This window comes from Morus notabilis, unplaced genomic scaffold, assembly GCF_000414095.1.
Source record: "Morus notabilis unplaced genomic scaffold, ASM41409v2 Scaffold451, whole genome shotgun sequence".
Taxonomy (NCBI): Eukaryota; Viridiplantae; Streptophyta; class Magnoliopsida; order Rosales; family Moraceae; genus Morus; species Morus notabilis.
In genome coordinates, this window is record NW_010361080.1 from 414,801 (window position 1) to 439,355 (window position 24,555).

General features: G+C 32.6%; 2 protein-coding genes across 2 annotated transcripts; both read left to right on the forward strand.

The window, feature by feature from the left end:
- Positions 1-1,504: 1,504 nt before the first annotated feature.
- Positions 1,505-2,826, forward strand: LOC21408514 (nudix hydrolase 1). Its single transcript, XM_010098412.2, has 2 exons — positions 1,505-1,748; positions 2,361-2,826. Exons 1-2 carry the CDS (start codon positions 1,607-1,609, stop codon positions 2,657-2,659), a joined length of 441 nt encoding a protein of 146 aa, XP_010096714.1. The 5' UTR covers positions 1,505-1,606; the 3' UTR covers positions 2,660-2,826.
- Positions 2,827-11,392: 8,566 nt separating this feature from the next.
- On the forward strand, positions 11,393-12,377 carry LOC112091654 (protein MIZU-KUSSEI 1). The gene has a single exon (XM_024165838.1). It carries the CDS (start codon positions 11,538-11,540, stop codon positions 12,375-12,377), a length of 840 nt encoding a protein of 279 aa, XP_024021606.1. The 5' UTR covers positions 11,393-11,537.
- The last annotated feature ends 12,178 nt before the right edge of the window (positions 12,378-24,555 follow it).

Consider the following 24,555-nt stretch of genomic DNA (forward strand, 5'->3'; position numbering starts at 1 on the left):
TACATAATTTAGGAATACTGATATTAATTTCATAAATCCTTCAGTTACAAAATATGACATGATATTCTCGGAGAAAAATCCTTGACTTAAATAAATAAATTTACATTATTTAATTCTAAGATTTTCTCGGTCATTACACGTGTAGCATGCCTAGTGTAGCATGCCTAGTGTAGGCATGTAACACGCAGTTGGTTAGCGTGTAACTTACTAGAGGTAGGCGTGTAACCAGAGAGAAAAGGAGAAAAAAAGTTGTTCCATTCCTAGTTCCACCTCATACATGTGTTGATATTTGTGGAAGAGAAAATTAGTGATTGATCAATTCTATAATTCTAAATTAGAGTCCACACTCTAAGTCTTACAGGTAGCAAGAACTAGACGAGAAAGATTCAGGTTTTTATAGAAAACTTAGAGCGAGGATTGTTCGTAGTCAAAAAACTCAAGTTAGCGACCTAATCGTTCACTACGTAAATAAATTAATTAGATTAATTTATTCACTTATAAATTAATATATTATATAGAATATTGTAAAAATTTTATGAAAATTTTTGTAATCCGCTAGACACACGCTTTTACATTTAAAATCGTTTCAAAAATCAACAGTAACATGAGAAATGCTTCGGACCCCGAGGAAAAGAATCATTATCCTTTAGTAGAATGGAATAAATAGATATTGATAAGTCATTCAAATATATATATTTTTTATTTTTTATAATTAGCCTTCTTTTCTTGGAAGAAAGGTGAGCTTGTTGCGCAAGTTATTAAGCCATGAAGCTCGGATGGAAAAAAGGGGCAGAGAGGCAGCTAGTCAGGAGTAAATAACATTTTAGCATTAAAAATTTTTACCACGTAAAATTTCTATTTGTGATTAGTAAAAAGAATTTTGTACTACACAAATGTTCAATTACAACTTATAAAAAAAATTTTACTACATAAATTTCTAGTTTACTTCTATTTACTATAAATGTTTTAAAATTGACAATTTATTTCAATTATTTTCTATACATTAGTAATTTACTTAGTTCTCTCGAGCTCATCGTGGTTTAGTAAATTATCCAATAAACTTTTTATTTTGACAATCAACCCCCAAATTTTAAAAAATTATTGCAATGTTCCCATCTTACTAATTCTACCCAAATTTGTTATTAGATATAAGAGATAAAAGTTAAGAAGTTAAAAGATTTATATTACATTTAGATTGAGATGTTAAAATTTTTCATCGACCATTCTTGTTTAATATTAATTTAACATAATTATTGTTATAATAGAGCATGTTATAATAACTTTATAAGTAAATAGGGATAATATGTCAAAATTAAAAATTTAAGAGATAAATTGTTAAAACTAATTGGGGATAAAGGTGTAAAATAGCGAAGAAATATATGTGTTGGAAGTTCATACGCAGAAGGACCCATCAAGAAGCCAATCACAGCTTTCCACGTGACAACCAATTTGACTATGACAATGCACTCTTCGTCAGTCGTCACACTCCTTTGACCATCTGGGTAGTTTTCTCAGTATAAAAATGAGCGAAACCAAACAGAGGTGGAAAAAGCGAAAGCCGAAGAGTCCCCAGTTTTGTTGTGTTAAAGATTAGATTTGAAGAAGAATGGAAAACGGGAAAGAGGAGCCGGTGCCGAGAGTAGGGGTAGCGGTGTTCTTGTTGAGGGGCAAAACTGTACTTTTGGGAAAGCGTCGCTCCTCCATCGGTGATTCCACCTTTGCCCTCCCCGGCGGCCACCTTGAGTTTGGTCTCTCTCTCTAATATTCTAGTCATTTTCATCTTTTACAATTTTTTTTTTTTTGTGTTATTAGCTTTACATCGGTTGTTTATGGGCATTTCTTACAAAATAAGTTCATTGGAAAATTCCAGAATCTAGAGTGCTACATTTTCATATTCTATGTGCTCTGTAGTCTGTATTATCATTGTTTGTGTTGGCCCAAACCAACTTGTTAAAGTCAGGTGATTTCACGCAAATTGAGGAGTCCCACACCGTTAATTTTGTCCATGTTGGATCAACACCTAATTTTGTAACTATAGAATCAGTAGCAATTAAATTTAAATAGCTAATCAACGTTATCAAAATGATGGTTTAAGACACGGAATTTGCACGTGAAAATAAAATTCATCATTTTTCAAATTAGGTCATATACAAATCTCTTGTATTGGAATTGGACTTCAATCGCTATTGATTTGAATGTTCAGGGTGTATTTTTTAATTTACTTTTTTTGTTTTTTTTTTTATTGTTATTAACCAGGAATAAGTAAATGAATAAAATTTCGAAGATTTCAGGACATGTAAAGAATCAATCATGATCCACCAATTAAGCTGACTTGCAGTTTATTCTAAATTTGATCATAGGAGAGAGCTTTGAGAATTGTGCGGCGAGGGAAGTAAAGGAAGAGACTGGTTTGGTCATTGAGAAGATGGAGGTCCTCACAGTAACAAACAATGTCTTTTTGGAAGAGCCAAAACCATCCCATTATGTGGTCATCTTCATCCGAGCAGTTCTGAGAGACAGTGACCAAGTGCCTCAAAATCTTGAGCCTAACAAGTGTGATGGTTGGGATTGGTACGACTGGAACAACCTCCCAAAACCTCTCTTTTGGCCTTTGGAGAAAATGGCGCAGAGCGGTTTCAATCCCTTCCCAATTGACTAAATAAATGTAACTGCATTATTATGTTGTACGCGTGTCTACCACTACCTTCTTAACTTCTATGTCTATCGGATGCTTTATGTTTATTTTTGTACTTATGTTTTGGGATCGTGGAAATATTCAAGGCTTTCTTTGTATCTACCGAAGAGAAGTTTGGTTTCATTAACAGACTTACTTGCATTAACTAAGTCACCCAAACTAATATATCCATATAACGTTTTTCATCCAATTGTTCGACATAGAGACTAATTTTAACACCTTTATTTATTTCAAGGATTAAATTTGATACAACTTTTAACACGGGAATTGTTGATGTTTGAGCTGACTCGACATCCACGTGCTGAGGAGCACGGTGTTCGGACTCCAATCTCCGGCACTTCTTAGTCGGTGCTTCGATCAATGTTCGGGAACGACTCTCCTGTCTTGCATGGAGATAGGAAAGCTCTTTCAGGCAACATGATAGGTGTCGTAAATCTAGGGTTCTTGTACCGTATTTATCTAATGGTGGTCATCACTTTGCCTCAGATGCGGCCAACACGGTGTGAGGTCTTCAAGCACGGTTATGTTTGGCAGTGAGTGCGTATGCGAAAGCATGTGTGTTGGTTTCATTTGGTCGGTGAGTCTCCTCAAGGAGGCCGCCGAACAGGTGCTGAGAGTGTTCTGTCCTGTTCAGCACAGTCTTCATGTTCAAAAGCCAAAGGTGGAGTAGTTCGGCTTACTTCATCTGAGTAGTGCTCTGCACATGTCACTGAGTTAACGGGAACTATTTCTAGGGAGCGGAGAAAGTTTAGGGACCTTTTATTCGCTTAGCTCTTAATATTACATGTTTATTTCTGTTAAACAGTTGAGTCAAATTATAGAAGTAACGGGTAATTATCTCATTTTGATGAGTAGTTCAATAGCAGTACATGGAAGTGATGAACTACATTCATGTGGATAAGTTAAAGCCATAGACGATGAAAATAATTCAATAACTCTCAAAGTGATTGAAGGAGACCTTACCGAGCACCTCAATTCGTAGTCACTATTAAAGCAAATCCCAAATCTAATGTCGTGGGCTGTGACGGAGACAAACTTTTATTTCAATTGGGACATATATTAAATTTTTTTAAAAGTAATAAAAAAGTGTGAAATTCAATATGATCGTATATGAAAAAAAATTATATTTCAATGAGACAAAACAATAAAATCACACATTTTTAAAGGTTATTTAAAAAAAAAAAAAAAAAAAAAAAAAAAAAAAAAAAAACCCCTTGGGGGGAAAAAAAATTATATTTCAATGAGACAAAACAATAAAATCACACATTTTTAAAGGTTATTTAAAAAAAAAAAAAAAAAAAAAAAAAAAAAAAAAAAAAAACCTCTGTGGGGGCATCTCCTAATGGCTCCGCCAGTGCCGAGGGCAGCATTTTGCACTGGACTTTAGGCCTCGTTCAATTCGCTGATTTGAATTTTCAATTTAAGTTGAGATGTAAATTTATGTAAAAACTTTTAACTGTAGTAAAAAAATTAAATGTGACTTTTTATAAGAACTTTTAACTGTAGCAAAATTAAAATTAAAAACTGTGGGGGCATCTCCTAATGGCTCCGCCAGTGCCGAGGGCAGCATTTTGCACTGGACTTTAGGCCTCGTTCAATTCGCTGATTTGAATTTTCAATTTAAGTTGAGATGTAAATTTATGTAAAAACTTTTAACTGTAGTAAAAAAATTAAATGTGACTTTTTATAAGAACTTTTAACTGTAGCAAAATTAAAATTAAAAACTCGAATCGGTGAAATAAATGAAACCTTAGAATACGAAAAGCTGCATGGTGAAATTGTAGACCCCCATACACTGCTCAAGTTCACAATCGATCTCTCCAAAGATCTTAAAGCCCACCTTCTCGAGGCTTAAATAAAGTGATCGTGCATGTGTATAATATGCGTGTTCACATTTTGTCTCGTATATATGTAATGAAATTTGCTGCGTGTATTGATTTCCGGTTTCCTTGGGCTTGATCCGTACGTGTTATTAGCGATGTTTTATGTGAGCTAATGTGTGATGGGCTTTGGCTCTCCATCAGTATGTTTTATGTTCTCTTTATTACTTTCTCTATTACTTTCTTTTTATTTCACGAGAGATTCTCTAGTACGCCGGTGTATTGATAGTTTAAGTTTTTTTAATTGTTAAATATGCGTATTTTTTTATTTTTATATGATTTTATTCAAATTTAAAGGTTAAAAAACTTAACGTATTAGTATGTTGGCGTATCAAAAAATGTTCATTTATTTTATTTGTAAACTTATTTGTGATGGGCTTTGCTCAAGTACATTTTATCCAACATTTAGTGTGCAAATAAAGGCTTCTTCCGAAACAACATCCAATCTAACACCATTATCGCTCAGACTTTTGCACAACCATATATATTGAGTAAAACAGATACAAACCAATCAAATAATTAAACCCAAATTAACTAACCCTAACTCACTCAAACTCTCAACCCCAGAGACTGTTAGGGCTGCTACAAACTTATTTCTAGCAGTCCTCAGCTAAAATCTCCAACGGATAACTCGCGCCGAATCCCAAATTATGAGCAGCTAAGAGGGGTAGAAATGAAGCTCGTGTTTGGAATGGATCCCTTTTTGTTTTTCACGTTTTCGAAGAAAAAAAAATGAAAACGTTTTTAAAACGGCGTTTGGCGCAATAAAAATAAAAAACGGAAATGAAAACGATTTTTTGGTTTAGTGTAAAATGAGAGAAATGAAAAACGACTTTTAGTCGTTTTTCATTTTTTGTTTTCGGTTTCTCCTCTCTCGAGCAAAGTGCAAAAGAGAGACATTAATGAGGTTTTTTATACTGAAAACTATCTCTTGATAAAACTACCAAACACATTTTTAAAAATGATTTTTGTCTGAGATTAAAAACGTTTTCATTTTCATTTTTATATAAAAAATAAAATAATTTTAAAACGAGTTCCAAATACGCCTAAAGTGTCGAATGGGAAAGAGAAGGGGAAGAAAATTGGGGAGTTTTATAAGGTATAAGACTAATAGGTATGATTGGTTACAGGGTTAATTTACTGTTTTTTCCGAATTATAATATTATTTCAATCCGTTTAATGAAAAAAATAGTAAGAGTACAATTAACATTTTAAGTACTAAAAATAAGGCTTACGGTATTAAAAAATCGTGTTCCGTTTAATGAAAAAATAATAAGAGTACAATTAACATTTTAAGTACTAAAAATAAGACTTAAAGTATTAAAAAAATCGTGTTCTAAAACTTATAAATACTATTTTAATATTATTAAAAAAAATTAGAAGACTTGCAAAATGTTTCGTTATACTACCAAAGCAATTTTATCCCTTTAATATGTTCACATTGTGAAATCAGTTAATAAGGAAAATCGGGTAGGTCTATATATTAGCACAAGGTGTCATGTAGTCATAACTATTAATGTGATATTGATTATTCTAGTTTACCTGCCGTGATTGTTTTTTTTTTTTTTTTTTTTTTTTTTTTGGGGACAAACGGTTTACTGGATTGTTTTAACCCCCGAATTCGTCATGGAAGCTCAGGATTAGGTTTAACCCAGAATCATTAGTATGATGTAAAAAATGATAGAAAATATCCACTTACAGTGACAAACAGTTGCTTTAGTAAAGGCATTATAAATGACATTTATTATTTCTGTTAACTAATAATATATGGAGATCTGGATGATTTAATCGCTACACTTAAACACTTTTATTGTCTTTCCATAAAAAATAAAAAAATAAAAACTACGCCAACATGCCGGTTAATCAGATTTTTTATTTGTTAAATTTACATAAAATCATATAAAAATTAAAAAGTATGCAGATTTAACGGTTAAAAAAACTTAATCTACCTGTTCATAAGTATACCATAAAATCTCTCAAAAAGAGAAAAAAAATGAAGAAGAAATTCTTTTGGACCTTTTTCGGTACATCAACATACTGATATGTCAGGTTTTTTGTCCGTCGGATCTGCATAAAATCGTATAAAAATAAAAAAAAATACATAGATTTAATGGTTAAAAAAACTTGACCCACCGGTACGCCAAGCGTATCAAAATTCTCCCATTTATTTAATTTGCTAGAAATTTGCCATTATTTGGCTACTTTATTCAGCACGAATGATCTCTCCAAAGATATTGCTGTACTGGTGGGTGGACTTGGTAAGCTAGAAGCTCAATATATGTTATTTGCGCAGTATTTTTCACTTCCGTAAGTACTTTCTTTTAGATTGTTCTTGTATTCCTTTAAGTGTTAAACAATTTTCACCAACCCATTTTGTGGGATAGCATTTTCACCATCAACAAATCATAACAAGTATTTAATTAAATGGTTACATGTAAATAGATCATACAATCTTAGTTCAAGTAGTTGGTTTATAGGTCATGGTTGGTTGACCTGTGAAAGCTATCTGTCGGTACTTTAACTTTAGTTTTCCTTGTAGGACGGTGTAGTTTTGGTGCTAACAGAAATTGTAATTAACCATTTTGACTTAAAAGAACAGTCTCCATCACATGTTGAACATATGAAGTTCATAGTGACAAAGGCTACAATGAGTCTTTGCCAAAAAAAAAAAAAAAAAAAAACTATCACATTAAGAAAAAGGAAATTTTTGTGGCAGGTGCGTTTGAGAGGTTTTCTGCTTTAACTCCAGACGTTAACTGCAGATTTATTTCTAATTTTTAACACTCTCTGAGACTTTAAATTCTAATCACAATACAATGATAATGCTGGTGATGTTATTAGGACTCTCTAAATCCAAAAATCAATTCGATAAGGTGAACAGAGAAAAAGATTCATTCACCAGTCGTCTTCTCTACTTATAGGTTGTGATCCCCGTGGGGATTCTTCTTGTAGCCTTCTCCACCATCGATTTTTAAGATCAATTTTCACGGTACAATCAGATTCATTCTTCAGGGACTTTAAGGGCCCGTTTAATTCGTTGATTCGAATTTTTAATTCGAGTTAAAATATGATTTTATGTGAAAGTTTTTTACTATAATAAAAAGTTAAATGTAACTGTTTCTAAGAGTTTTTTATAGTAGTAAAACTCGAATTCTAAACTCGAATCGGTGAAATGAACGAGGCCTAAGGCCTCGTTCACTTTGCGAATTCGAGTTTTCAATTCGAGCTGAAATGTAATATTTTTTGATAGCTTTTTACTGTAGTAAAAAAAATTAGATATGACATTTTATGATAACTTTTTAATGTAAAAATCTAAAACTGAAAGCTCGAATCGGTGAAATGAACGGGCCTAAGTCTTTCCATCGATTCACTTATGTTTCTTGCTGAGACTTTTCATTATGAAGTTTCATTGTCTTATTCCAGCTCTTCAATCATTAATTTTCATTATGTTGTTCAGTTGGATATTGTTTCGTCGTTTGTTCCCATTTCTTGTGATGTCACTATCCCTTTTAATCAAAATGTTACTGTCCCACTTGTTGTACTAGTTTAATTCAATTTAACTTAATTTGAACAATAAATACAGTTTAAACGGTGTTTGGTTAGCATTTAGTTTAAATTATATTTCTCGTTTTAATGCAGTTAAATTACTCAATTTAGAGTTTACCTCTCTCTCTCAAGTTCAACGGTTCAAACCATTTTTTAATAGTAAAAAGTGCTCACTCTCTCTGCTTTTCACATATACCAAACACAAATTTAAATTTTATTCCATGTTCAAATTAAAACTTTAATTGCACATCTAAACGTCAACTCAAACTATAATTTAAACTACACAGTTTGACTTTTTTTTTTCAAATCAAAAGTTTAAACCAATAAAATTTAAACTAGCGAACCAAAAATGAGATCTTTTCTCTCTATAATAGGGAAGGCTTTTTTTCCATTATCGATAGTGAATGTAATTTTGGCAGTTGGACTAAGGGATTGTTTGGTTGGGAGATTCGTAATGGTTCATGATTTGTTATAGCGTTTTCTCTCATAAAAAATACACGTAAATAAAAAATAATTCTAATCTATGAATCAAACTTCTCCTAAGTTTTAGTAGTATTTTGGTCGAATATCCTAGTTAAAAATATGCATGAGATAAAAGTGCCTCTTTAATAGAGCAAACTGTTAAAAAAAATTAATTTAACAGTTAAAAGAACCTTCACTAATCACTACCTGTCTATAATATATATATTCAAAAAAAAAAAAAACCCTAACCTATCTGTCACATTCTTTGTGGATAGAAGTTATTAGCTCAGATCCTCTATACTAGTTCTCATTATGTGGACTTCTATTTTTTTTTTTCAGCTGCAAAATGAAAATTTTAAAGAAGTGAGTATTGATAATTGAGAAAATTGAAAATGTTTTAATTTAGAAGTAGTTATGTTACCTGGTCTTTTACGTTTATTCTCAGTGAAAGGATTTAATATCAACAACAGCCATTAAAAAAGTATGGTCAATAATTAATAATCGTACCTGCAACGTTATAAACATTGCCTCAAGTAGAGAATATCAACTAATCAAAGACAGGAAAAAAGTATAAAGCTTAAAAGACCGAGCAATAAATAAGCCAAAATAAAGTGCAGTGGCCAAAAAAAAAAAAGAAACGTGTTAAGACACAAATCGAAAATACCATGTATTGGATAAAAGTACGCATATGAAATAAATGAATAACAAATCAATCCATGAGCACTATATACTGGTGAAAAAAAAAAAAACAACAACCATGAATTACTAACATTTATCAACAATAATAAGAAGAGACTTTTCTAAGCACTATAAAAAACAATACAAAGCAGCGACAACATTCCAAAACACAAAATAACAGTAAATTATAACCAAACTTCAAAAATATCACCATCTAAATAATTTTTTTTAATTTAAAAAAATTTACATAGAACTCACAACAATCACCCCGCGAAGAACATATAAAAAGGGCACAAATTTATTTAATAAAAAAAAATACACAGAACCGACAACATTCACCTGACGAAGAAGACAGAAAAAGATCAAGAACACCACGAATCAAAACAGCAGAGTAGAAAACCCAACCAAAATCCCTAATGGAAAGAACAAAAACATGCGTCAAAACAACAAAAATCCCTAATCGAGAAAGAAGAAAAGGAGCAGAGGCCAACGAAAAATATCTGCACCGAAAACATCAACCAAACAAAGATCAAATAAGAAATGGCGACAATAAAGAAGATCAGAATAGAAGAAGTAGCCAAAGCAAAGGGCGAGCCAAAACAAAGGGCCAAATAAAAGAGGCGGCCGCAGAGAGCAAACTCGAGCAAAACAATGAAACCCTAAACCGGAAAAAATTCAAAATCACCCACGCACAGGAAAAGAAACGAAGAAGAAAAGGAAAGGACAAACTCGGAAAAAACATACGCCAAAAAGACAAAACTGCCCACACTCAGAAAAAAAAAAAGAGAACAAAGAAAAGTAAAGAACAAACTCGGAAAAATAGAGGGCTCGTTCATTTCACCGATTCGAGTTTTCAGTTCTAAGTTTTTACAGTAAAAGGCTCTCAAAAAATGCCACATCTTAACTCGAATTAAAAACTCAAATTTGTAAAGTGAACGATCCCAGAATTACTGTACAATAAACAGGCTATTGTGAGTGAATGAACAGTAGAAACCCCTCTCTCTTTAGTATATTTATAATTTGGTGGGTTGTATATAGTTGAGTTTGCAATTGTATAAACTGATGGTGACAGATGGTGACAGCTTAATACGTAAAGTGTGTAAAGGATTTCATCATAAACGACAATATCTGATTTTCTATTTGCTAATTTAACGACAACATCTGATTGAGAGCAATTTATCTTACTTCATTGTCGACGAATTCACAACAGATTAGTTTTTTTTTTCTTTTTTTTTTTAAAGGCCTATCTATTTTTTCTGTAGAGCGGCATTATCTGTAGCCACAATGGTTTGATTGCTAATGATTTCTACTCAGCCGAAAGACAAAAAGATGATAAAAGGAGACATTAAGCCACAAAACACTAAGGTGGCTAATGGGTGGCTAGCTCATGCCAAACTGTTCCATTGTTGCGAGCCACAGGAAAGCATGAAATGACTAAAGTCCCACTCGTATAGCCAAAAAGAGGACTTTAGTCACACTTAGTGCAAAATGATGGTCCTAGTTGGGTGCGGATGGTTATGGCTTTTACCTGCCCTTTAAACACTATTCCCAATGCAATTCACAATTCTTTAAGGCCTCGTTCATTTCACCGATTCGAGTTTTCAATTTTAGGTTTCTACAGTAAAAAGCTCTCAGAAAATGTCACATCTAACTTTTTCTGCTACAGTAAAAAGCTCTTTAAAAATGTCACATCTCAGCTCGAATTGAAATTTCGAATCCGCGAAGTGAACGAGGCCTAACTCATCAAGTCAAACATCTCTCTCTCTCTCTCTCTCCCTCCCTCTCTCTACCCTACGGCAGGGCACATTTCCCTCAGCCCCCACAAACAAAAATGATAGAGAAGTAACACAGCGATTGTCTCCCTCACCTCTTTCTCTATCTTAAAATCTCCTATTTGTTTTGTCCCAATTTTTAACCCTTTGTCTCCTTTACCAATTAACACTATAGTCTTGTCTCTAATAAAAAGTGAACCTTTTAGATACACACTTTTGACATGCTATACACATACATGTATATCCCTATTTTCCTTCTGTTGGTGAAATATAGTTTGGTGGGGGCTGCTCACCGCCTTTTTGTCACCATACTATCTCTTCCATTCCCTTTTCAGTCTCACTGTCCCACACTACAGAAATACAACAATCTCTGACACCCAAAAAAAAGACTCACAACCCCAAAGACACAAGAATAAATCACCACCCAACAACAAAACAAAATCACATTCTTCACTTCCTCATAGTATCAAGGCCAAAACCCATATCTTTTCTTTTTTCTCCAAAATGAAGACGATCATGGCAAGAACCCCACACGAGTCTTCCTTCTCTTTCTCCCGGCGGTACTTCCACTGGAAGAAAAACGACACCAACAACGATGAAAACGACAACAACAACAACGATGAAGAAGAAGTAGAGATCCTCACCACCTTCAATTCCTCCTCCCATCACTTCTCCGACGACGACAAAGACTTACAAAACCACCTCAACTTCCCGGTGCCACAAAAGAACAAGAAAACGACAAACAAAATCTCCAAACAGCTCCTCTCGGCTCTCTCCATCTTCGGCCACCGAAAATCCCACCACCACAGCCGCCACCACCACCGCCATCTCGGGACCAAAGTCGTCGGAACCCTCTTCGGCCACCGGCGCGGCCACGTCCACTTTGCGTTCCAAGAGGAGGCCAAGCTCAGCCCGGCGTTCCTGATCGAGCTCGCCATGCCCACGAGCGTTCTGGTCCGGGAAATGGCGTCGGGGCTGGTCAGAATAGCGCTGGAGTGCGAGAAGAAAACGACGGCGATAGCAACAGAGAAGATGAAGCCGGTGAAGCTCATCGAAGAGCCGGTTTGGAGGACTTACTGCAACGGGAAGAAGTGCGGGTTCGCTTCGAGAATAGAGTGTGGGCCCGAGGAGTGGAAGGTCCTGAGGGCTGTGGGGCCCATCTCCATGGGTGCCGGAGTTTTGCCCGGGTGTGACAATGGTGGTGGTGGGTTTGAAGGGGAGATTATGTATATGAGAGCAAGGTTTGAGAGAGTTGTTGGGTCCAAAGACTCGGAGGCGTTTTACATGATGAACCCTGATGGGTCCGGTGGTCCGGAGCTTAGTATTTACTTGCTTAGGGTCTAGTTGGTTCGTTGGTTTGTTTTTTTTTTTTTTCTTTTTTTTTTTTTTTGAATGTTGTGATAATGGGTTTTGAAGAAGGAAGATTTTCACTCACATGGTTAGTTTTCTCCGTGTAAATTTTCATCTTCTTCTTGATCATCTTTTGTCTTTCACTTGGGGCTTATAATTAGCCTATTCTGTCATGCTCTTAAAGGATATGTTTTTAAGATATGGGGTTAATGGCATGATGCGGTAGTACTTGGTTGGTGATAGGGTGTATTTTGTTTGTGAATATGAAATTATATATCTAATATTTTGGAAAGTGGGATTTTTCATGGTCCTTCGACTCTTTCCAATGTTAAGAAATAATGTTACATGGTCTCCAAGAAATAAACCTTGCAATTTCGTAACATTACACTCGTGATAGAACTCAAGGGGTATAATGGTCTTTCCAATATGACATAAACAATATATTTCGTGATGCCTAACATAAAGCTTGAAGTTTAAGATGTTTTTTGAGTTGTGGCGTTGGTTGCTTAAATAAGTTAATGGCATGATACAGAAGTTTGGTTTTTGAGTTTATGAACTATCTTATCTTTTGGAAAGTGGAAACACGGATGCAACTGGACGGAGAATCATGGCCTTTGTAGTGTTAGAAATCATAGATGATCTCCAAAAACCCCGCAGTTTCAATGCGCTTTTCTTTTGATGGCAAACAAATTGCTTTGCTCTTAAAATTTCCCCTGGCAGCATTATTGTGTTGTTATGGTATTTGTGGTGATTAGGTTCAATGCTTGGTAGGAACAATTATTTTTGGGTGGGTAGTGTCTAATAATGAAAGTCTACACTTGATGGGTTTTCCCCCGAAAGCACACGGGTATTAATCAGAAAGATAAGATAACAATGTTATTTTTCAAGAATGCTTAGTTACCTTCCAAGGTAAGATAATAACTAACTAGTGAAGGTATGCACATCCAAGGTAATCCGTATCAACAAAATTTAACAAATTAACCATGGGTAATGGTGGCATGGGGTAACACAACCTATTAGGGTTGTTTCACCCGTTAGGGATTCGATTTTCATTGTCCTAAATGAGATTGAAATTATATCTCCCATATGTATGCTTATACTAATGTGATTTTGAACTCACTAGATGCCAGTTGATAAAAACATGAACCAGATTTCTTTCCGTTCCACATGTGGCCTCAATGGATTGTCAAGTAGCCGTTCGGTTGAGAACATGAGATATCACTGATCTCTTTCTTCATGAGAATATATATATATATATATATATATATATATATATATTTCCCTAAGATTTGTTTTGTTCATGAATTCATATGTTTTATCCAAGTTGCAAGTAATTAGAGAATTTTACAGCTTATAAAAAAAAATAAAGATGCAAGGCTTAGGTTCTAACACCTTTAGGTGCCATCTAGCTTTAATTTAAATTATTTATATGAAAGATTAGGGAAGTGTGAAAGGGTTTCAATAGAGGTAGGGTTAGAAGTTAGTAAGTAGAGTACCTTTCTTTTGCCCACAATTTTAGGGAAAGAAAAAAGAGAAGCGGATACTTGGATTCAAAGCTTACCTCTAGGTTTGGGGTATGATTGCAAGGGACAATTATTGTGTCAAAAAAATAATTTTCTAATTGGGTACTAACCTTGAATTTCCTTTGTGAACATACCTTTTTAGGTTTTCTTAAGTCTAAAAAAGAATTACAACAAAAGAAAAAAGTGAAGAAAAAAAAAAATAAAGTAAGCATTGCATCTTGAATCAAATGGTGATATAGACAAGTCATTTCGGTGGATCTACCTCTTAGATAAATACGTCTTTTCTGTTTTGAAGTGCTGCATATAATTGAATTCCATTAGTTGATATTGGACAACCTAATTAATTGCATTAATTAATTCCATTAGGATGCTAATCTACTTATTCCAGTCACAAAATCCCTTGTCATACCAACCCCAATTTTTTATTCATAAATCAGAGAAGAAAAGCATAAATCTGGGTCCAAAAAGTTGGTAAACTTTCTCTGTCAAGAGAAAATATGAGGTTATATTCAGAAGTTGTAGGGCGAAGGTGAGGCAAAAAAAATCCATTGGGATCTCCTCATGGTCAGGGCTTGTTCTTCTAAACTCAATGATTTTCAAAAGATTCTCTTCCCTTTTTGTTTTGTGCTTCAAAAGCCTAGTGTCTATCTTTAACAGTCACACTATATATTGTCATCTCTCACTAAAAGTAAAATAAAATAAAAACCTCTATTTTTGTCATCCTTTTCATGGGAAATCTCATTTTCATCCATATTTTCTTTTTTATTTTATTTTAAAATCATTGACATTAGACCTGTGCATAATAAAGAGGATAGTAAAGTTTCTAGGGACTTTAGTCATGAAAGGCATTATATTGGAAAGCTTTTATCTTAATTTTAGGATAGTCTTTTTAATTTTCCCAAAAGTTTAAGTTCACACTCAACGTGGAAAAGTTTGAAATCAGAATATATATATATATATATATATATATATGCTTTTGTTTGTTTACGTGTGTATAATGAAGCTAATTATATATACTTGTTTTGAGTGCAGTAGTACATGAAGCTTTGAAGATCGTAAAAAGAGCAATTAAAAAGGCTCACTCAGGAACCCTTTTGGCTTTTGCTGCCTTCTTCCTCTAATACCAAAGTGACTCTTATTCCAGATTAGTAAAAAGTAACAAAAAAGCTTTGAAATGACAATCCTTTTTGTTTTGCTTTTAAATATATGTAGTAAAGTTTATTTACCTCTTTAATTCAATTTAACTCAGTTTAAATTGTGAGTATAGTTTATATTGACATTTGATAAGTATACAGTTTAAAATATATTCTATGTTTGAACTGAGTTAAACGGCTGAACTTAGAGCTTAGCTTCCCACCAACCGTTTAAACCATTTTTAAACAGTTTAAAGTGTCTACTCTTTCTGTTTTTCACACATACTAAACACAAATTCAAATTTTATTTCTTGTTCAAATTAAAATTTTAACTACACAACAAACGTCAATTCAAACTATAATTTAAACTATACAGTTTGAATTTTTCTGTTCAAATTAAAAAGTTTAAACCAATAAAATTCAAATTAACAAATTAAACGGGTTTAGCTTTTCCAAAACTGATAACATTTTAAATTCGTCAAACCTTTTGGTATTTTGAGGTGTTCAAACTTGTCTCCTTTTGGTTCGGGAAAAGCATACTTTTGTTCCATTCTAGCAATTGAAGGATATATATATATATATATATATATATATATATATATATGATACCAATAATATCCTATGCTGCATTCTAATTAACTGTGCCTCAATTATATATGCGAGTGTGTGTGAGTTGCTTATAAGACAAAATTTGACAGTGAAAAAAACTCACCGCATAAAACTTTTAATTTTGTTAATTAAAGGTTGAAAAAGTTAGAATATAGCAGTAAGCCATAAAAATCCTTAGATTTGAGTACTTTATTTAGATTTGAGCAAGTGATCAGAGGATGTTATACGTCATAAGCCCTTAGTGGTAAGTGCTTGATTAATATGTTATATGTCTCACATTCATCATTTTATTTTTACATTGTCCTGGGTTCTCTTTGTTGAGTTTTTAAGTATTGACATTTCATCCTTACTTTATATGCATGTCAATATATTATTGTTGGGCATATATGACTCAAATTAGTTTCTTGGATCAAAGCTGTTGTTTTATGTGTTTGGGCTAAGTAAATATTATGGTTTATGTTTTATGTGGTTAGAGAATGGTATTGCACTTTAAAATGATAAATTCAAATTAATTTAGTTCCGTTTTTAAATACTTGTTGATATTGATGTAATCTTGACAAAATTTAACATTCAGTAACAAGTACAATTTATAGAGATATTCTATGGTAGAAAGCTCGCTATAAAAAACAGTACTTTAGATCCACGTAGCATCTGAAGGCACGTTTAAGAGAGATTCCATTGATGGTTTGGTTTTGAAGTAAGAAGAAAAATTATAAAAATGACCCAGAAAATGGAAAAACCACATCAAGAAGGACTAGACGACACTAACCTAAAAACGACGACAAAGGGAAGAACAACAATGAATTATATAATTCACTTGAAACGATAGCATCAATCATAAAAACGACAATATTCTTGAAAACAACGCATAAAAATAAATAAAGAAAAAAAAAACAGCGCCTAATAAAATAAAAACGCAAGACCATTTTAAAACGAGAATATAGAGTGACAACAATATCGTAAGGCAACAGGAGGGACGAACATGGTGCCGAGTGGGGGCTGCGCCCCCACTCACTTTTTAAAAATAAAAATTTGACCCTTTAAAAGATTCTAACTTTTTATTTTGCTCCAATTAAAAATTAATATTCTCATATATACCTCCAATTGATTTTTACCATTTTTCTTCATTTTATTCCGATATTTCATTTATAAGCAAGTTTACTCATTTTACTCACGAGTAATTGTAATACCTTTTATAATATCTTATATTTTTTTTTACTACATCACATTTATAGTATCATATTTTAAATTTACGTTAAATTTACATTTCTGTAGTCTGAGCTTGAATTTAACTATGAAAAATTCCTGAATATTCTAAACATTTTGTAATTTTTTTTCCTAATTCTTTTATTTTATTGATGGCGTTAATTAAGATATGTTTTATAGTTAAATTGACCATTGGTCAAGAAAATATAAGATGAAGTATAATTTTAAAATCAGAAGTTATAAATGTGACAGATATAAAATATAAGGTGTGGTTTTTTTTTTATCTCCTCGAAATGCAAGATATTGAAATGAAAAAAAAAATCTATAGTAGAGTATTGTTATTAGTAATGCACAATTCTAAACGCTAAATTGATCCAAATTACATAAAAAAAAGAGGTATACAAAACTAAAATTTTTTATATATTAAAAAAAATCTAAAGTTTCAACACAAACCCTACAGTGGGGTATTTTTTCATATAATAAATTCACAATATGTATCTAATAGTTCTCGAAAAATATTATAATAGAATTTATTGTATATATTTTAATGTTATTTTTGTTTTAGAAAAAATATATAGACCCGCCACGGACGTAAAACGCTAGCTCCGCAATAGTAACATCAACTTTGAAACGCGACAACCAAACAAACGACACCAACTGTCAAACGACCATCAGATCATAAAATAAAATTATCATATCAACTGAAAACCGGAAGCAATAGAACCACATCAAAATAAGAAAAGATAACAAAGTTCAAACGACAGTAACAACAAAAATAAGAAGATCTTCTTGGAACAACATTAGCCTCAAAACCAACAATAATTATAGAGACAACATCAACAGATATCATATCATAGAATATCATCAACTGAAAACGATAATCACACGTGAAGCAAAATCAGCAATAATTGAAACGATATATAGCGGTACTGCTATCATAGACTCAGACAAACGACACTAAACTAATAATGACATTAAAACTCATTAAGGACAATAATGAAAGAAAATGATACACTCATAAAACGACAATAAAAAAAATGAACTTCTTAAACTCATGCTATACCTTGAATTCTTGGTATTCTTTCTTTTTGTTCTTGATTTACCAATACTATATTTTTTTTTCTCAAAAACAAAAATCTTAGAATTATTACTGAAGTGAAAAGATGTCTTACCCGGTATAAATGGATTTTAAACACCACATAAATACATTATAAACAGATATGAGTTAAACATGACATTAACAAGTGGAACTGGTTCCATTTTTTATATGTATTTTTATGAGCCCATGTAGATACGTGCTAATTTTCTTTGTTTTTTTTTATTTTTTTTAATTTTAACCCTTTCTTTTGGTGGGAATTAAGAGTCAATAAGGTGGAAACCCAAGAAGTTATACAAGGAGTAGACATTTGTTTCTACTTGAATAATCCAACTTTGTATTATGCATTTCTCTTAATACATTCAGATTTCTTATTATTCTTATTTGATTGAAAAAAAAAATCTTAGTTATTAGAATATTTTATTTAGTCCCTATTTAGTTTTTATAGATTTATCATTTTTTAGGAATTTACTATTAATCATTTATTATAGATTTATCATTTTTTAGGGTTTTTTTATTTATTATTAGAAGTACTTATTGTCCATATCCACATCCATATTATTTTTTGGAGACACGTCGTTCTCCTATACAACATGCAAGTTATCAAGTAACAACCTAGCATGTTCAAAAAAGAACCCAAAAACAAACGACATATGTCCTAGTAGGAGATGCAAACATCCTTTTTTCATGAGAAACCTCCCATTAACATAAACAAACTACTTATCGTTTCAATTTTGAGCAGAAAACGACATCTCATTTTGGTGGCGACATACTCATAAAGTGACATGTGCTGTGTGAGATTGTTGAATTTGTAAATATAAAATTTTCTTAAAAATTTTAGTTTTTACCTTAATTTATTATTTTTTGAGTTAGTTTATTTTAGGAAAAAACAAAAGGAAAAATTAGATTCTACATTATTTAAAGGTAAGTAAAAAAAAAAAAAAAAGGTATTTCGAATAGCTATGAGATAAATGGAGCGAAACTATTCCAACAGGTAGTTAGGGGAAAAAGAACGTATATAAGAGCAACTTATTTTATTTAAAAAAATATATTAGGAGATCAGGAAAAAAGAATAATGCTAGAGGGACTAACAATAATCCCAACTTGTGTACCAACTCATGAGGTGACATAATTTTATTAATAAATGTTTAAAATATTGTCACATCAATTAATAATAAGGTTTACTTGCTTATCCCATTTTTTATTGTGATAATTACACCACATGGCAAAATTTCATACATTGATTTGTTAGCAAAAACTTTAGAATATTATAAATATAGCAAAAATGACATGATAATTATTGTAATGATATCATATTTTCTAGTATACAATGATCTAGTCATTATTTTAATGACACCACAAAATTTCATATCTTAAATTAAAATTTAGTAAAATTTTTAAATATTATACAAATCCAATTATATGAAACCCGTAAGACAGTTCCAATTATATATAAGAAAAGAGAAATGAGAGAAATATCTTTTAAAAGTGTATGAGTCAAGATTTCTACTATTTACTCTTGATTATAACTTTTCTAGTCAAATAACTATACTAGCAAAAGAGTAATGATCAATAATGAGAGGTAAAAATCCAGACTCATGCATTTTTAAAGGTAAATTATGCAATTTTCTCTATGTTATTTTGTTTTGGGGGAGAAAAATAGGAAACATGAGACAAATATATTTTAGAGTACATGAGTCTGAGTTTTTACTTTTTATTCTTGATTAATACCCTTTTGACTAAAAGGATACATTAATCTAGAGTAAGGGGTAAAAATAAAGACTCGTGCACTCTAAGAGTAAGTTTAGTAGATTTTCTCAAAAGTACGTGGTTTGCCATGGTTTTGTACATGCCTATTAATTATGTTATTCTAAATAATTAGGTGTTATCGTAGTTTTTTATTTTCTTTTTATTAGTTGAATGACAATTATTTATTTTTTATTAGCGGCATAAATAATATTTTTTACTATCTTAAATGGTTTTTTTAGTTTTTTCCCATTGTACGTGAATGAAACTTGAAAGTGCAACTTCTAAGAAACCAGTGAAATCAAGAGTCTAATTTCAAAATTCCAAATAAAAAAAAATAATAATCACACAATTTAACACAATTTAACAATAGATAAAAGTATGTATTGACATTCAAAAGTACATATTACAACATATTAATTTACTAAGTATATCACAATTTTGAAAATAAAAATAAAAAAGATAAAACGAGGGAGTACACAATAAAGACCTGAATCTGACCCTTAAAAGATCGGGTTTATCATGCCCCACTAGAGTCAAGGGGAAGATCATGTCCTTGGAAGAAATCACAGAACTGATCGGGTCCACCTTATGGGATCAGAGTGGGAACTGTTCAGCTAGAGAAAGCAAATCATAAACCATGTTGTAGGTGAGAGCTGGACCACATAATTTAAGCGAGTGCAAAATTTAGCATAATTGACTACAAAGTTGCTAGTAATGTAAGTGATTGAGATATTTGAGGTGCATTATTTAGTGAAAACGTATAATAAACATTTTTTATTATATTCATGAGTCTCTAATTTGATAATAGGGCCATTTATATTGACATCCCATATGTTTTATCAAAATAACATAGACAGTTTCTTAACGTAAAAGAATTACAGCAACACCCTATGACCTTTACTCTCCTAAGTTTAATTGTGAAATGACAAAAATACCCAAACTAATTTGAGCCATTGATATAGGCCTCGTTCACTTCGCGGATTCGAGTTTTCAATTCGAGCTGAGATGTGACACTTTCTGAGAGCTTTTTACTGTAGCAGAAAAAGTTGATGTGATATTTTCTGAGAGCTTTTTACTGTAGAAACCTAAAACTGAAAACTCAAATCAGTGAAATGAACGCCTCAATATCTGCCATCCATTCTTATTAGATTAGGAAAACAAAAACTCTAGACCCAAAAAAAAAAACTTTAATCTATATTTATAATAATCTATACATTTCTTTTACGGTAGCTCTCCTACATTCCACTGTTCAAAGTCTTCGTCTTTCAGGCATCGTTCATTTCATCTATTCGAGCTTTTAATTCCATTTTTACTACAGGTAAAAGCTCTTATAAAAAGTCACATCTAACTTTTTTACTATAGTTAAAAGCTCTCACATAAAGTTACATCTCAGCTCGAATTGAAAAATCGAATCGACGAACTGAACGGAACCTCAATTTTGTTAATATTTTTTTCACATAAAAACTGTAACAATTTTAAAATTATTTATACACTACTTTCATGAGACTAAAATCTAATTTCTAGTTTTCATGCTATTAATCAATCACCCAAAAAACTCTATGAAACATATATATAAAAGTAGAAAATCCAGCGAAATAGATTTTAATAAATAATTTATGTGATTTAAAAAGTCAGTAAAAATAATTTTTAATAAAAAAAATGCAAAACTACCAAAACATGAGTAATATTTGGTAGTCCGTCTCACTGATAGTCTCAATGGTTAAAATTACATAACAAATAATTTTAATACAGATCTAACAATAAAATAAGAGACTAATAGTAATTTATTTTTATAGGGCCCGCCAAAATAAGCTCTCTTTTTCTTATAGAAAAAAATTATCCGACATATAATTCATACCCTACCCTGCGCGAATAATGGGTTAATTTCAATAATAGAATAAATGATTATTAATTTCAGCACCACTTTTTTATACTTTCACAATTAGCATTGTCATGTCAACAAAAATGGGACCAAGCCATTTTTACTTGAGTTAAAATGACAATTTGTGTCCCATTTCAGTTTTAAAGCCTTAAATATATATTATGAAGCCTTTTTATAATTCAAATATTCAAAGTAGAGAGAGGAGGAGGAGATAGAACGTGAGTGTGCACAGATATCAAGAAACCCCAACGACCACCACCGTCTACTACCTTGAGCACCGACAAACTCACGACAGTGAGAACCCATGGCAACGAGCACCCACACAGTGAGAACCCACGAATCCAGAATCACGCGACGAAAATCCACGAACCTTCACCGGAGAAATCAATGCCTAACCCAGAAGCATGAACCGAGAAAACCTCACCCTCCTAACATTCTTTGCCGGAGAAATCAACCATGAAACAGACGAGGTCAATGGTCTGTGACTCTGCCTGATGGTCGGTCATATCATTATGACCGCTCGGTAATTGTATTATGATCGGTCATAAGACAGGCACAACGTGCGGTCATAGTACTATGACCGATGGTCATAATTCAATGGCTGGCCATCAGGCAGGCAGGCTCATAGTGTGACTGCCTAACTGATGAGCCTGCGGTCATAGCATTATGATCGTTGGTCATAGTACTGTGACCACACTATGTGATTGTCTTATGACCAGCCATCAGTCATAACACTATGAGCGAGCTTGCATGATGGGCGGTCATAGATTTATGGCTGTCGGTCATAGTCCTATGACCGCTCAATGGTCAGACTCTTAGTGTGCCAGTCATAGTACTTTGGTTAACAACTTTATTTGCTTTTCTTGTTTTTTTTTCTTTGTATTTATTGTTTTTTTTTACCATTTTCATCTTAGAAGAAAAGAAAGGCTTTGGAGGAAGAGATGTCGTTGATAGAATGTGACATCATAGTCAAATGATATCTTCACATGAGCTTCCCCATCTTCAACAACATATCTTAAGGATAAACTTTTTCCTTGTGGCTGAATCCCAAGCACATTTCTCGCCAAATCCATAAGACTAATATAAGTTGTATTGGTGGGGACCAATATCCCCTTCATTTCACAATCGACGTATCTCGAAGCACAGTTCCAATATTCATTGTACTTGATGAAGATGTTCAATCCAACAGCCATTCCGAAATAATTTCAAAAACAATAACTGTTAATCAACATGCAATTACTTCTAGTCGTCATCGAGTCATTAGAAATGGCCAGTCATAACACGGTGTAATGGCCGGTCATAAGGTAGTCATAGTGTGCCAGTCATAACACTATGAGTCATTTCAGTCATAATGTTATGACTGGACGGTCATATCACTATGACTGCCTTACGATCATAATACTATGACCGGCCATTTTGACTCATATTGTTATAATTTGACTCATAGATAATGACTCATACTGTTATGACTGGCTGATCATAGTATTATGACCGGACATATAATACTATGAGTCATAATACTAGGACTCCTAATGTCAACTATGTCTTTAACGTGTTGGTCGTCACAATCAATTTATATATAAATTATAAACCATTCAAAATCTCAAATTGACGAAGGATATTTTCAATTCCTATCATATTAAGTTCAACCCAGTCATTTTTTTCAAGTTCTATATACTAAGTCTCCCAAAAATAAATTTAAAGAGACAAAAATACAAGAAAAACAAAAAATATTGTGTACCAACCTCGATCTGTGCACAACTGGAGTATTGGCGACGAAGGAATGATGGCGTAGGGAAGAGAGAGACTGAGTAGAGAGAGATGCCATACTTGAGAGAGGGAGAGGGAGAGAGGGAGAGAGAGAGCTGAAAATTGGGTGTAGAGAGAGAGAATGGGCAGTAGAGAGTTGAAAGTTTCTTTAAGGTGCTTTTAAATGATAATTTTAACCTAAATGGTATAAACATCATTTTACTTCACATTACTAATATGACAATGTTAGTTATGAAAGTATACAAAAGTAGTGTTAAAATTAATAATAATTTATTTAAAAGTGTTATTATTGAAATTAACCCGGCGAATAATTGATCCTCTGTTTACAACGGGCCCTTTGTATAAATAGACTAAGTAAAAAGTGTTTTTAAGTAACTAAACCACAAAAAAATAAATTGAGTAAATAGGCCAACTTCCACATCAGCTATTCCACGTCATCAATAACCGACCGACCAGATCAAGAACCGACCACCAGACCAAGAACCGACCACCAGATCAAGAACAGACCAAGAACCGACCTCTAGACCAAGAACCGACTGACTAGACCAAGAACAAACTAAGAACCGACCACCAGACCAAGAACAGACCAAGAACCGACCACCAGATCAAGAACAGACCAAGAACAGATGACCAGACCAAAAACAGACCAAGAACTGACCACCAGATCAAGAACATACCAAGAACAGACCAGTACCGACCAAGAACCGACCACCAGATCAAGAACAGACCAAGAACCGACCACCAGATCAAGAACAGACCAAGAACCGACCACCAGATCAAGAACAGACCAAGAACCAACCGACCAGATCAAGAACAGACCAATAACAAACTCTAATAAAACATTAAAAACATACATTTTTACATATTTTTTGATTTTTTAGGTATTAATAACCATTGTAATTTATAAAATAGAAAATAATATTGGTAAAAAGAGAAAAAACCAAGAACAGACCAAGGTGTTCTTGGTCTGTTCTTAGTTTTTTCATTTTTTACCAATTTTTTTTCTCTTTAATAAATTAAATATCTCTCCAATCTTCGGGACTAGTTCGAAGCTTTCCAAAAAAAAAAACAACATCATTGTCTATTCTTGGTCAAGTGTTGTTGGTTCTTGGTCTATTCTTGGTCTGTTCTTAGTTTGTTCTTGGTTTTTTAATATTTTACCAATTTTTTTTCTCTTTTATAAATTAAATGTCTCTCCAATCTT

Bases quoted from the DNA above. Each gene is read 5' to 3' on its own strand.
- LOC21408514 (XM_010098412.2), top strand. From the start codon at position 1,607: ATGGAAAACGGGAAAGAGGAGCCGGTGCCGAGAGTAGGGGTAGCGGTG. The intron at 1,749-2,360 runs GTCTCTCTCTCT...ATTTGATCATAG, and splicing joins CGGCGGCCACCTTGAGTTTG to GAGAGAGCTTTGAGAATTGT.
- LOC112091654 (XM_024165838.1), top strand. From the start codon at position 11,538: ATGAAGACGATCATGGCAAGAACCCCACACGAGTCTTCCTTCTCTTTC.